Source organism: Oncorhynchus mykiss, chromosome 7 (genome assembly GCF_057628025.1).
Source record: "Oncorhynchus mykiss isolate SJ-2025 chromosome 7, ASM5762802v1, whole genome shotgun sequence".
Taxonomy (NCBI): Eukaryota; Metazoa; Chordata; class Actinopteri; order Salmoniformes; family Salmonidae; genus Oncorhynchus; species Oncorhynchus mykiss.
Genome location: NC_143028.1, coordinates 78428788 through 78444452, shown reverse-complemented (window position 1 = coordinate 78444452; position 15665 = coordinate 78428788). Strand labels below are relative to the sequence as shown.

The 15665-nt window shown below is 42.6% G+C and overlaps 1 protein-coding gene across 1 annotated transcript; it reads left to right on the top strand.

The window, feature by feature from the left end:
* Positions 1-8617: 8617 nt before the first annotated feature.
* LOC149982689 (L-rhamnose-binding lectin CSL3-like) lies at positions 8618-12676 on the top strand. Its single transcript, XM_090242343.1, has 9 exons — positions 8618-8693; positions 8980-9015; positions 9096-9140; positions 9281-9416; positions 9482-9600; positions 11819-11863; positions 11964-12099; positions 12175-12282; positions 12524-12676. The coding sequence occupies exons 1-8, from the start codon at positions 8663-8665 to the stop codon at positions 12278-12280; spliced, it is 654 nt and encodes a 217-aa protein (XP_090098469.1). The 5' UTR covers positions 8618-8662; the 3' UTR covers positions 12281-12282; positions 12524-12676.
* The last annotated feature ends 2989 nt before the right edge of the window (positions 12677-15665 follow it).

The following is a 15665-nucleotide window of genomic DNA, read 5'->3' as shown; positions in this document are numbered from 1 at the left end:
GATTATCAAAGGTTAGTGATTCATTTTATCTCTAATTCTGCTTTTGTGACTATCTTTGGCTGGGAAAAATGGCTGTGTGTTTTTTTGGATTTGGTGGTGATCTAACATAAATATATGTTGTGTTTTCACTGTAAAACATAAAACATAGAACATTTTAATTTAAACATTTTAAAAATCGGACACGATGGGTAGATTAAGGGGGCAGCATTTGGATAAATAGCGTGCCCAATTTCAACTTCCTGCTACTCATGCCATGAATATAAGATATGCATAGTATTAGTAGATTTGGATAGAAAACACTCTGAAGTTTCTAAAACGGTTTGAATCTTGTCTGTGAGTATAACATAATTTATTTAGCAGGCAAAACCCCAAGGACTAACCGTTCAGATTATTATTTTATTCTTAGGAACCTGTTTTCAGTTCCTACCGCTTCCACTGGATATCACCAGTCTTTGGAATTTGGCTGAGGTTATTCATTTGTGCAATGAAAAAGTAGGCCATTTGGGAACTGGGTAACACTGTTGAGAGTTGAGCAAGACGTGAAAAGTAGCAGGGTTTGTTATCTTCAGGTATTGAACACAGATAGACCAGCCTACAATTTGATTGATTATTAACGTTTAAAAATACCTAAACTTGTATTACAAAAGTAGTTTGAAATATTTTGGCAAAGGTTATAGGCAACTTTTGAAATATTTTGAAGTGACGTTGCGTTTTTTGGAAGCTGTTGTTTTCTGGATCAAACGCGTCAATTAAATGGACTAATGGAATAAATGGATATATATGGACGGAATTAATCGAACAAAAGGATCAATTGTGATGTTTATGGGACATATTGGAGTGCCAACAAAAGAAGCTCGTCAAATGTAATGCATGTTTTATATTTTATTTCTGCGTTTTGTGTAGCGCCTGCAAGATTGAAATATGCTACTCTCTTTGTTTACTATTGGGCTATCATCAGATAATAGCTTCTTATGCTTTCGCCGAAAAGCCTTTTTAAAATCTGACATGTCTGCTGGATTCACAACGAGTGTAGCTTTAATTGAGTATCTGACATGTGTGATTTAATGAAAGTTTGATTTTTATGTCATTTTTTTCAATTTGCCGCACTGCATTTTCACTGTTTTTTGCCCAAGTGGGACGCAACCGTCCCCTATACCATAAGAAGTTAAGGAGACACTGATTCAACACAGGTGACCCCCAGGGGTGTGTCCTCAGTCCATGTTCACCCATGACTGCGTGGCTTTGCACAACACCACGGTTGTAGGCCTGATAACCAGTAGGCCTGATAACCAACAACGACGAGTCAACCTGTATGGAGCAGGTGTGTGAACTGGCATTGTGGTGTCATGACAACCAGTAGAGAGAGTGACAAGTTTTACGTTTCTCAGCGACCACTTCACTGAGGACTCGTCATGGACCAACATGACAACAGCGTCTCTACTAGGTGGCTGATGAAATTTGGCGTGCTGCCTCTTCTCTAAATACTACTACTGCACCATTGAGAGCTTCCTGAGTGGATGCATCATGGCCTGGTATGGCAATTACTCCGTCCACAACTGCAAGGCACTCCAGCGGGTTGTGAAGTACATCACTGGGACCGTGCCCTCACCCATCCAGGACATCTGCCTGAGGAAGGCATGCAGCATTATCAAGGACCCCACACAAATCAACCACAAATTCTTCTCTCCCTTATCGTCGGGCAGACCGTATTGGTGTATGCAATCTGATTCCAACTGGCTTAGAGACCGTTTCTTTCTACAATCCATCAGACTGCTACCTACAGATATTTTGCACATGTTATTGCAGGTGCAGCAAAATGCGCATGTTACAAGCTTTAGTTAAAGTGCAGTAATACCTAACAATACAAAACAATAAACACAAATCCCCAAAATGTTAATAAAGGAATTAAGAAATATCAGAATGAGCAATGTCAGGGTAAAAAAAAATATGAATAAAAAATAAATATATCTACAGTATATATACACTGAGTATACAAAACATTACATAGACTGTCCAGGTGAATCCAGGTGGAAGCTTTGATCCCTTATTGATGTCCCTTGTAAAATCCACTTCAATCAGTGTACATGAAGGGGAGGTGATTGGTTAAAGAAGGATGTTTAAGCCTTGAGACAATTGAGACATGGATCAGCAGGACTCTGTGTAGTAAAAGGGTCCAGGCCAATTTTCAAAATATGTACAGTAGCCCCCAAAAAATGGTCTGATGGACTTCTTCAGCTAACAGTCCGGTGTGCTCTGGACAGCTAGCGAGCCGCGGACTGCAGGCTAGCAGATGGGCATTCAGGGGAAATCGCGACGGGGGAGCCAGTTGAAACCCCCTCTGGCGTATTACGTCAGTTGCCCAGTCGTGATGGATCGGCAGGGCTCCATATCGGCAATTAAAGGGGTCCAGGCCAATTGGCAAAATAGGTATTGTAGCTTAAGGAGTGGCTGATTGGCCTCTTCAGCTAGCCGGGAGATGGGCCTAGCATAGGCTAGCTCCAGCCTAATTGGGGGTTGCTTCGGGACAGAGACGTTAGCCAGGAGAAGCCAATCGGATAGCAGCTAGCTAGCTGCGATGACCTTGGTGAAAAGGTTCAGAGCTTGAGGTAGGAATCCAGAGATATGGAGAAAAATAAGCCCAATTTGCTCTCGTTTGAGTCGTGCTGTGCCGACTGGCGAGATATGTCCTTGCTAAAGGTAGCTGATGACCACTAGCAGTGGCAAGCTAACTACTAGCTAGTAGCTAGTTAGCTGGCTAGCTTCTGTTGGGGGTTCCGGATCAAATGTAAAGAAAATAGCAGAATCATACCACATCACCAAGCTTGGACAATTGGTCTCAACCCCGCCCTTTGCAGCTGGGCAGACATACTGACCTCGGGTGTGAAGGTAGGCAACAACACCTTCGCCACGCTGATCCTCAAGACTGTAGAACAACAAGGGTGTGTGTTCAACCTCCTCCTGTACTCCCTGTTCGCCCATGACTGAGTGGCATCTCAATCATCAAGTTTGCTGACAGCAGTGGTAGGCCTGACTGCCAACAACGACAAGACGGCATACAGGGAGGATGTGAGGACCCTGACGAAATGGTACCAGGAAAATAACCTCTCGCACAATGTCAACAAAACAATGGAGATGATTGTGGATTACAGTAGACAGCAGGGAGAGCTAGTCCCCATCCACTTCTACAGAGTCGCACTGGAGAGGACGGAAATGTCCTCAATGTCAATGTCTTGATGTGATTGGCCTGACTGAAACATGGCTTAAGCCTGATGAATTTACTGTGTTAAATGAGGCCTCACCTCCTGGCTACACTAGTGACCATATCCCCCGTGCATCCCGCAAAGGCGGAGGTGTTGCTAACATTTACGATAGCAAATTTCAATTTACAAAAAAAAAAAAATGACGTTTTCGTCTTTTGAGCTTCTAGTCATGAAATCTCTGCAGCCTACTCAATCACTTTTTATAGCTACTGTTTACAGGCCTCCTGGGCCATATACAGCGTTCCTCACTGAGTTCCCTGAATTCCTATCGGACCTTGTAGTCATAGCGGATAATATTCTAATCTTTGGTGACTTTAATATTCACATGGAAAAGTCCACAGACCCACTCCAAAAGGCTTTCGGAGCCATCATCGACTCAGTGGGTTTTGTCCAACATGTCTCTGGACCCACTCACTGTCACAGTCATACGCTGGACCTTGTTTTGTCCCATGGAATAAATGTTGTGGATCTTAATGTTTTTCCTCATAATCCTGGACTATCGGACCACCATTTTATTACGTTTGCAATTGCAACAAATAATCTGCTCAGACCCCAACCAAGGATCATCAAAAGTCGTGCTATAAATTCACAGACAACACAAAGATTCCTTGATGTCCTTCCAGATTCCCTCTGTCTACCCAAGGACGCCAGAGGACAAAAATCAGTTAACCACCTATCTGAGGAACTCAACTTAACCTTGCGCAATACCCTAGATGCAGTTGCACCCCTAAAAACTAAAAACATTTCTCATAAGAAACTAGCTCCCTGGTACACAGAAAATACCCGAGCTCTGAAGCAAGCTTCCAGAAAATTGGAACGGAAATGGCGCCACACCAAACTGGAAGTCTTCCGACTAGCTTGGAAAGACAGTACTGTGCAGTACCGAAGAGCCCTTACTGCTGCTCGATCATCCTATTTTTCTAACTTAATTGAGGAAAATAAGAACAATCCGAAATTCCTTTTTGATACTGTCGCAAAGCTAACTAAAAAGCAGCATTCCCCAAGAGAGGATGACTTTCACTTTAGCAGTGATAAATTCATGAACTTCTTTGAGGAAAAGATTATGATTATTAGAAAGCAAATTACGGACTCCTCCTTAAATCTGCGTATTCCTTCAAAGCTCAGTTGTCCTGAGTCTGCACAACTCTGCCAGGACCTAGGATCAAGAGAGACGCTCAAGTGTTTTAGTACTATATCTCTTGACACAATGATGAAAATAATCATGGCCTCTAAACCTTCAAGCTGCATACTGGACCCTATTCCAACTAAACTACTGAAAGAGCTGCTTCCTGTGCTTGGCCCTCCTATGTTGAACATAATAAACAGCTCTCTATCCACCGGATGTGTACCAAACTCACTAAAAGTGGCAGTAATAAAGCCTCTCTTGAAAAAGCCAAACCTTGACCCAGAAAATATAAAAAACTATCGGCCTATATCGAATCTTCCGTTCCTCTCAAAAATTTTAGAAAAGGCTGTTGTGCAACAACTCACTGCCTTCCTGAAGACAAACAATGTATACGAAACGCTTCAGTCTGGTTTTAGACCCCATCATAGCACTGAGACGGCACTTGTGAAGGTGGTAAATGACATTTTAATGGCATCGGACCGAGGCTCTGCATCTGTCCTCGTGCTCCTAGACCTTAGTGCTGCTTTTGATACCATCGATCACCACATTCTTTTGGAGAGATTGGAAACCCAAATTGGTCTATACGGACAAGTTCTGGCCTGGTTTAGATCTTATCTGTCGGAAAGATATCAGTTTGTCTCTGTGAATGGTTTGTCCTCTGACAAATCAAATGTACATTTCGGTGTTCCTCAAGGTTCCGTTTTAGGACCACTATTGTTTTCACTATATATTTTACCTCTTGGGGATGTTATTCGAAAACATAATGTTAACTTTCACTGCTATGCGGATGACGCACAGCTGTACATCTCAATTAAACATGGTGAAGCCCCAAAATTGCCCTTGCTAGAAGAATGTGTTTCAGACATAAGGAAGTGGATGGCTGCAAACTTTCTACTTTTAAACTCGGACAAAACAGAGATGCTTGTTCTAGCTCCCAAGAAACAAAGAGATCTTCTGTTGAATCTGACAATTAATCTTAATGGTTGTACAGTCGTCTCAAATAAAACTGTGAAGGACCTCGGCGTTACTCCGGACCCTGTTCTCTCTTTTGAAGAACATATCAAGACCATTTCAAGGACAGCTTTTTTCCATCTACGTAACATTGCAAAAATCAGAAACTTTCTGTCCAAAAATGATGCAGAAAAATTTATCCATGCTTTTGTCACTTCTAGGTTAGACTACTGCAATGCTCTACTTTCCGGCTACCCGGATAAAGCACTAAATAAACTTCAGTTAGTGCTAAATACGGCTGCTAGAATCCTGACTAGAACCAAAAAATTTGATCATATTACTCCAGTGCTAGCCTCCCTACACTGGCTTCCTGTCAAAGCAAGGGCTGATTTCAAGGTTTTACTGCTAACCTACAAAGCATTACATGGGCTTGCTCCTACCTATCTCTCTGATTTGGTCCTGCCGTACATACCTACACGTACGCTACGGTCACAAGACGCAGGCCTCCTAATTGTTCCTAGAATTTTTAAGCAGCTGGAGGCAGGGCTTTCTCCTATAGAGCTCCATTTTTATGGAACGGTCTTCCTACCCATGTCAGAGACGCAAACTCGGTCTCAACCTTTAAGTCTCTACTGAAGACTCATCTCTTCAGTGGGTCATATGATTGAGTGTAGTCTGGCCCAGGAGTGGGAGGGTGAACGGAAAGGCTCTGGAGCAACGAACCGCCCTTGCTGTCTTTGCCTGGCCGGTTCCCCTCTTTCCACTGGGATTCTCTGCCTCTAACCCTATTACAGGGGCTGAGTCACTGGCTTTACTGGGGCTCTCTCATGCCGTCCCTGGAGGGGGTGCGTCACCTGAGTGGGTTGAGTCACTGATGTGGTCATCCTGTCTGGGTTGGCGCCCCCCCCCCCCCCCCCTTGGGTTGTGCCGTGGCGGAGGTCTTTGTGGGCTATACTCAGCCTTGTCTCAGGATGGTAAGTTGGTGGTTGAAGATATCCCTCTAGTGGTGTGGGGGCTGTGCTTTGGCAAAGTGGGTGGGGTTATATCCTTCCTGTTTGGCCCTGTCCGGGGGTGTCCTCGGAGTGGGCCACAGTGTCTCCTGACCCCTCCTGTCTCAGCCTCCAGTATTTATGCTACAGTAGTTTATGTGTCGGGGGGCTAGGGTCAGTTTGTTATATCTGGAGTACTTCTCCTGTCCTATTTGGTGTCCTGTGTGAATCTAAGTGTGCGTTCTCTAATTCTCTCCTTCTCTCTTTCTCTCTCTCGGAGGACCTGAGCCCTAGGACCATGCCCCAGGACTACCTGACATGATGACTCCTTGCTGTCCCCAGTCCACCTGGCTGTGCTGCTGCTCCAGTTTCAACTGTTCTGCCTTATTATTATTCGACCATGCTGGTCATTTATGAACATTTGAACATCTTGACCATGTTTTGTTATAATCTCCACCCGGCACAGCCAGAAGAGGACTGGCCACCCCACATAGCCTGGTTCCTCTCTAGGTTTCTTCCTAGGTTTTGGCCTTTCTAGGGAGTTTTTCCTAGCCACCGTGCTTCTACACCTGCATTGCTTGCTGTTTGGGGTTTTAGGCTGGGTTTCTGTACAGCACTTTGAGATATCAGCTGATGTACGAAGGGCTATATAAATAAATTTGATTTGATTTGATTTGGAAAGCTTCAAGTTACTCGGCGTGCACATCACAATCAACCTGAAATTATGCATTCACAGAGACAATGTGATGAAGGCGCAACAGCGCCTACTCAACCTCAGGAGGCTGAAGAAATTTGGCTTGTCCTGTAAGAACCTCATGAACTTCTACAGGTGCACCATTGAGAGGATCCTGTAGGGCTGTGTCAACGCCTAGTACGGCAATTGCAACCAAAGGGCTCCGCAAATGGTGGTGCGGTCAGCCCAATGCATCACCGGGAGCACACTGCCTGCCCTCCAGGACACCTACACCACTCGGTGTCACAGATAGGTCAAGAAGATCATCAAGGACCTCAGCCACTCGAGCCATGGCCTGGTCACCCTGCTACCATCCAGAAGGAGGTGATAGTACAGGAGCATCAAAGCTGTGACCAAGAGACTGAGAAACTGGAGATAGAAGTTTCTTACTCCAGTCCATTGGACGTTGAAATAGTCTCCTTTAGCCGGCCTCCTCCCAGCACCCTGCCCAAACTTAGTCACTGTTAAAAGCAGGGTACTGGCTTGATACCACCTGGTACTCTACCATGTACCATAGAGACTGCTGCCATATGTACATAGTCATTCAACACGGTTCACTTTAATAAGGTTTACAATAGAGTACCTGTACTGGGGTTCTGTGGTCTCCAAACTGCCTTCACAGGAGTGGCAACTGGGAACATATAAATGCACAAAATGACTAGGACCAGCCTTTCTGGTCCATGGCGGTGAAGCCTGATAAGTAAAACACCCAAAGGGCTGCAACGTTGACGGGCAAGGCACCTGTCCAGCAGCCCTGAGAATGGACAGTTGAGAGGAAGAGGACACACACTCAGCCACCAGAACAACACATCGTAGGGATAGGACCATAGAGAATGATAGTCACAGTATATCATCTTTATATGTGTCCCATTATGGCTTACGTGAGCGCAAGGGCAGCTCCATTCAAAACAAATAACAAATGTAAATACATTTTATTAAAGTAGTCCATTGTCTTCTATAATTTCTATGAGTTGGCAAACAAACTTAAAGGCTGCACACCATCACAGAGTGTGTTGTTTGAAAAGGTACTGTAAGAAGCCAAAGTTGGCAATTTAATGCTACCTACAGTTATGCAGTGTTTGCTCAAGAGTATAATTAATTGGCTGATCCCTCCTGATAACCCGGATTGAATAATGGGGAGCGTTAGGCAGGATGCAACCTTTTGGAAGGTTCAGATAAAAATATGCTATATTGAACAAATATGTCTCCCCGACATGGAGATTAAGGAAATACGTTGTCTCTATTCATGAAATGTATATCTGCAATGCTCAAAGGTTTTGCGACTGAAAGTGGTCCGTGTAATTCTTCCTTAACGAAGAAGCTCCACCTAGATGGCTACCATGTTGGAAGCCCTCAGTGGCAATGTTCATGCCAACATGGATTTCATCCACCTAGAGTCCTCTATCTAACTCCATGAGACTGACTCAATAGCCAGGTTTTGACCGGCAAACGCTGGCCCCTAATTGCAATGAGGTGCACCTGGAGACAAATAGATACACCTGGGTAAATTAAGACATGTCACATAACATAAATACCAGGTGTATTGGAGCTTGTTATCATCAGTTGCATTTTCTCTGTTAGTACCACTCCTGTACCTGGCATCATGTGCATTTTGAGACTGACGGTGGTCACATGTGAGTGTACAAAATCTGTATCTGATGCAGATTAGAATTTAAATATATATGCCAGTATTTGTGAGTAAAAATAAGTACATGTAATATGATTTGAGGGACATTCAGTTCCTTTTGGGCAAAAAGGTATTCAAAGCATGGAATATGAGACCAAATGCTGAACTTGAATATAATACACTTAGTATAACTGAAATGCTTGAGTATAGAGCCCAATGCTGAGTTGTAGCTTCATGGTCCAAGTGCATATGATGTTGAATGTTACTGAACTAGCTGTGTGATGTTGTTTCAGTGCTGGCTACAGCTTGCTGCACACTAACAGATGGAGGTACTGTATGTAATAATGATGATACTACTTAACCAAGCTAATGTGAGTGGTGTGTAATTCCTGTTTATTTGTCCTGGCAGCAATCAGCATCACATGTGAAGGCTCTGATGCTTTACTGCAATGTGGTAAGCTAGTCCACACTGCTGAACAGTATACTCACCGACCACCTATGATCGTTTATACTGTAGATTTGCGTCACTAGCCCACACCATAGAGACCCATACTTGTCTCTCCTTCGTGCCTCACTGTTCTCCATCTCCCTCAGATGGAGGTAAGATCCATATCAAGCGTGCGAACTACGGTCGTCGTCAACACGATGTGTGTTCTATTGGGCGCCCTGATAACCAACTCACCGACACCAACTGCCTCAGCCAATCCTCCACCAGCAAGATGGCAGAAATGTGCTGGAACTTGTTGTGTTTACCTGTATGAACTCATGACCTCAACCTGTCTTTGAAACACACAGATGCGGTGGGAAGAGCGAGTGTATTGTCCCTGCATCCAATTTCGTTTTTGGAGACCCCTGTGTCGGGACTTATAAGTACCTGGACACCAAATACTCCTGTGTCCAACAGCAAGAAACAAGTCCGTCTCTGAATGTGTGCTAATAATATTTAGTGGTGGGCACCGATATCCATATTTGGATTCGACGTAGTGTCGGCATGACTGTGGCATGTTGGGATATTGTTTAATTCTCCTACCCACTTTTAATTTTGCAAAAAAGTAAGCTCAGCTGATTGCTAGAAAAGGAATATAATGAGTTGGTTCCCCTATGGTACCAGCATGTTAATGTTTGTTTCTCCAAGTGTAAACCACCCTCACCTGCTAACTAACCCTGGCAAGCTGTGGATATGCAACTTGTTTAGTTTGAGTAGCCTATAGGGAGGTCAGAGACCTGGCAGTGTGATGCCAAAGGAACTGGTAGTGGACTACAGGAAATGGATGGCCGAGCCCCTCCCTGCCAGGAGGCTAAAAGGATTGGTATCAGCCCTCCGATCCTGAATTCTACACCATTGAGAGCTTTTTGACTGGCTGCATCACCACAAGGTATGGCATCTGACCACAAGGTGCTACAGAGGGTATCGCGTACGGCCCAGTACATCAGAGGCCGCGCTCCCTGCATCAGGATTTCGACACCACGTGTGTCGGCAGGCCCTACATTGTCAATGACTCGCGCAACCCAACTTATACTGGTCTCTGTTACTCCATAACAAATGGTACGGCTGCACCAAGTCTGGAACCAACAGGACCCTGAACGGCTTCTACTTTCCCCAAGCCATAACTGCTGAATGACTACCTGACTCTCTGCATTGACCCTTTTTGCAGTAACTTTTTTTGACTTGTCTCACATGCCGCTGCTGTTCCTTTAAATTGACATATCTAGCTCAATTAGCCAGCAAGAACATGTAAGGGAAGTGTCTCAAGCTTATTTGATGCTTGTGCACTTAATCTGGTTTACCATGTTTCAGTGAAAGGTAACTAGCTAGCGCAACTCCCACAGTTTTGTAGGGTTTATTGACAATCTGACAGCTGGCACAAACTACATAGAAATACAGATTAGGTGTAGTGGGTTGACTTTATTTTTTCACCAGTTTAGGTCTAGCCAGCCAGTTTGCTTAACTTCTTGAAACTAGGGGGCACTATTCTCATTTTTGGAAAAACAACGTTCCCAAAGTAAGCAGGCTATTTTTCAGGACCGGATAATAGAATATTTATATAATTGACAGCTTAGGATAGAAAACACTAGTTTCCAAAACTGTAAAAATATTGTCTGTGTATAACAGAACTGATATTGCAGGCGAAAGCCTGAGAAATCCAATCATGAAGTGACTCTTATTTAGAAACCTCTGCGTCCCTATTGAGCAGGGAGGGATATCAACCAGTTTCCTTTTTCTATGGCTTCCCTAATGTCTAGTGTCACAAGAGTTTCAGGCTTTTATTTTGAAAAATGAGCGTGAACGACAACATTGCGTCAGTGGTCAGCTGGTGGCTCTCAGTGATTTGTGCTTAATAGACAAATGCGGCCATTGTTTCTCTCGCTCCTACTAAGAAGCCAACTGTCCCGGTTGATATATTATCGACTTGATATTTGAAAAACACCTTGAGGCTTGATTATAATAAACGTTTGCATTTTTCTGTCTATGGATCTAATTTGGAATATTTTTTTCGGCGTTGCGAAGAACAAACTGAGGTATTTCGGCTATAAATCTTTATGGAACAAAATGAACATTTGCTGTTAACTGAGTCTCGTGTTTGAAAACATCCGAAGCTCATCAAAGGTAAACAATTTAATTTGATTGCTTTTCTGAATTTCGTGACCAAGTTGCCTGCTGCTAGCTGGACATAAGGCTATGCTAGAATATCAATAAACTTACACAAATGCTTGTCTTGCTTTGGCTGTAAAGCATAATTTCAAAATCTGAGATGACAGGGTGATTAACAAAAGGCTAAGCTGTGTTTCACTTTCACTTGTGATTTCATGAAAATGAATATTGTCATATTTTTTTGTCCGTTGCGTTATGCTAATTAGTGTCAGTTAATAATTCTCCTGGATCCGGGAGGGCTAGTTCCAACAGGTTAGCATTTTGAGAACCGCTCATAAGGAAGTGAAACTAAAAGGTAACGGTGGAAGATGACGCGCCTAACTTTTTGTACTTTGGTTCATGCTAACAAGTTTATAATGACTTATAAATGCACCTGAAATCAACATTCCCTTTTTAGTGCCCATCACTAACACTTCACCAGGCTAATGTATGTCTTAATTTGTCTGGCCGGTGGTGTAACTCCTGTGTTCTCTTTGCAGTAAGCAGCATCATATGTGAAGGCTCTGATTCTCAACTACTATGTGGTAAGCTAGTCAACACCACCGTACAGTTCAATCATGTGGTGCTGTGTATATTAGTCACTAGCCCACACCAACACCCAGGTTTGTCCTTTCTCTTCCTCAGATCGAGGTGAGATCCGTATTCAGCGTGCCAACTATGGTCGTCGTCAACACGATGTGTGTTCCATTGGGCGCCGACATAAACAACTCAAAAACACCAACTGCCTCAGCCAATCCACCACCAGCACAATGGCAGAAAAGTAAATGCACACTGACGGTTTCAGTACCTGTAGGAAGTCATTGGCTGTGGTGTTAACCTCTACCTGTTGACACAGGTGTGATGGAAAGCGCCAGTGTATCGTCAAGGTATCCAACTCTGTGTTCGGTGACCCCTGTGTCGGAACCTATAAGTACTTGGATGTGGCTTACACCTGTGACTGAATGTGAGTTTTGTATATGTGCACATGACTGGGAACTAGAATTTGTATTTTATTTTACCTTTATTTAGCAAGTCAGTTAAGAACATCCTTATTTTAAATGACTGCCTAGGAACAGTGACTGCCTGTTCAGTGGCAGAATGAAATATTTGTTCATTGTCAGCTCGTGATTTGTACTTGCAACCTTTCGGTTACTAGTCCAACTCTCTAACCACTAGGCTATCCTGCTGACGCTTTTGTCTTGCAGGATATCTTCCCGGTGAACGTGAAGATGTACAAGGCTTCTGGAATGTCTTCATCAGGTCGTGCTGTTTTCCTCCCACCTCTAAATCAACTTCAATGACCATTGTAAACCTGTAAACAATTTCTGAATTGTGGTTGTTGTCTGACTTAAACGAAGCGGCAGGAAGACTATACTAGTTGCCTCTTCTACATTAATAAATGTCACACCAATATTACTGAACATGTGTCCTTTTCTCTCAAGCTTTTCACCGGCTTCGTTTGTACCTAGAGACTAATGTAACTTTGTCTTGATGTTTGTAATCTGTGCCCACCTTTTAGGCAGTGGTTGACAAGTTAAATACTCATTGTGATCACTTTCCTGACCACCTCAGGCGGTATGATCTGGATAGTCAAACTATTTCTAAATCAATTGTACCCGTGTCTCAACTCACTGACAGGTAGTACTTATGACACCAGCAGCCTTAATGGTCCTAATTCGTTTGCATCACCAGCTAATCTGGTCACAAAGCAGGATGGGTAAGACATTTTTATACAGTTTGTAGTCCCTACAAACCTTGATCGTTAAGTGGCTGGCTCATGAACCAAATGTTAACGTGATGTGTAAATTCAGCCAGACTTTCATCTCGTAATAAAAATATACTTGCAGGGAAGCTGGTTAACTCCATCACATTAGTCATCTAACAGCCTCTTAGCCAGAGACACAAAGGGTCAATGGCGCGTCGACAGATCTCCCACTGTCAAATGGGGACCTGACCGATACAGCCCTCCAAGAGCTGCCCCTCATACATCAGATTCCACCCTGAGAAATACATTTGAATTCCATTCCCTGCCCCATGCACCACCAATGAACAAGCAAAACATCCAGGCCAACGATGTATGGAACCATGTCCATCTATGAGCATTGGAATGAGTGTGCATTTGTACAAACACTTGCATGGCATCAGCCTCAACTATCAACAAAGACCCTCAGTGTCATTCAAATGTATTTGTTTTATTTGGAGGTTATTTTACATCTGTCATTCTATCCTTCGCCCAGCAACTCCACTCCCCCTTATCGCCAATTCCACATCCCAAACCTCAGCTTCCCTTAGCCCATCCAACCTGTCTCTGCTGGCCACACACTTTGGATTTCTACGCAGCATATATATTTCAACTATGCTGTGATTAACATACAATTTCTATTGAATAGACTCTACCGGTTGAGAAGAAGATCTCCAACATATCTAGGGTCAATTTTAGATCAATGTTTTGTATTTTCAACCATTCCTGAGAAGCTCCTTGAGGGTAATACTAAAATGGTCAATTGATTCTGTATTCTCACAAATCTGCATTAGCTGAAAAGCACAAGTCTTGAATCAACTCATACACCATGTACCATGGAATCACTAAATTAAATCTCCCAACTATTTTGCAATCTAAATGACACTGATATCAACATCCTGGTCCTCAAATGAAACTGGTATACATTCCTATTTATGATATTTTTATTCCTCCAAGTTCTGATAATTTATATTGGGCAGACAGTCCACTTCCCTACCTCGTTCTGCTGCCACCTGCCACCATTTTTGGGGTAATGCTGTAGTCAATTGGTTATAATCTTGGAATGAGCAGACCTTTCCATATTCTGATAACTCCATGAAAGACAACTCAACCGTTATATTCACAATATAATTTAAAAACAAAATACCCTTTTCAAACTTGTTTCCCATAAATACAGGTCTTTCATCACCCAGCACATTTATATTCAGCCATAATATTTGTTCTATCTTCTCAGGGGGATGAATTTGAAATTGTAGCCAGCTCTGCAATGCTTGTTTGAAAAAGAGATACTTTGAAAAAGGTATAATTTGCAGTCAATCAAAAATGAGGCATTGAAATCTGTACACAGATAAAAAGTTATTTAAACAGTGGATTAGCTTTTCTCAGTAGTCTACCTGAAAACCATTTAGGTTTCAAGTAAAACTTTTGAATAAGTGAAGATTCTAGAGATGTTTAGTGCTTTTATATTGAATAATCTCACAACACCCAATTCATATTCATTATATAGCCAGCTAGTCCTGCATAACACCCATCATCCCACTGCTGGTTTCCTTCTGAAGCTAAGCTAAGCAGAGTTGGTCCTGGTAAGTCCCTGGATGGGAGAACAGATGCTTCTGGAAGTGGTGTTGGAGGGTCAGTAGGAGGCACCCTTTCCTCTTGTCTAAAACATATCCCAATGACCAAAGGCAGTAGGGTGCAGTCTTTTGGATGGGACGTTAAATGGGTGTCCTGACTCTCGGTGGTCAATAAAGATCCCATGGCACTGATCGCAAGAGTAGGTTTGTTAACCACAGTGTCCTGGCTAAATTCCTTTCGTCAAAGTTTACGATGAGTATTTCTGTTATCTGACGTAGCTCTCTGTAATTACTTCGGATATTTTGGAGGCATTTCTGAACATGGCGCCAATGTAAACTGAGATTTGTGGATATAAATATAAATATTATCGAACAAAACATAAATGTATTGTGTAACATGATGTCCTATGATTGTTATCTGATGAAGATTATCAAAGTTTAGTGAATAATTTTATCTCTAATTATGCTTTTGTAGCTATCTTTGGCTGGGAAAAATGGCTGTGTGTTTTTTTGGATTTGGTGGTGATCTAACATAAATATATGTTGTGTTTTCGCTGAAAAACTTTTTAAAATCGGACACGATGGGTAGATTAACAAGATGTGTATATTTCATTTGCTGTATTGGACTTTTTAATGTGTGAAAGTTAAATATTTTAAAAAAAAAACACCGTCAGCCCATTTTAAATATGAACTGCATAGTAATGTACAAGTTGTATTTTTTAAAGACCCAATATGTAATCTCGTACACTTGTCATAATTAGGTTTTAGTCCAGAGAGTACAAAAAGGTTATCTATATCTTCAATGAGAGATTGCAGGGATCTAGCTAGCAGATAAAATATAAAACTTCAGTCATCAGCATACATGGACACCTTTGTTTTTAAGCCTTGGATTTATAATCATTTAATGTTGTTATTTGAAATGATTTAATAGCTAGCATTTCAATGGCCATAATGAATAGATATGGTGACAGCGGACCCCCCTGTTTACCTCTCCTTGACAATTCAAAACACTCCGAGAAGTACCTGCTATTT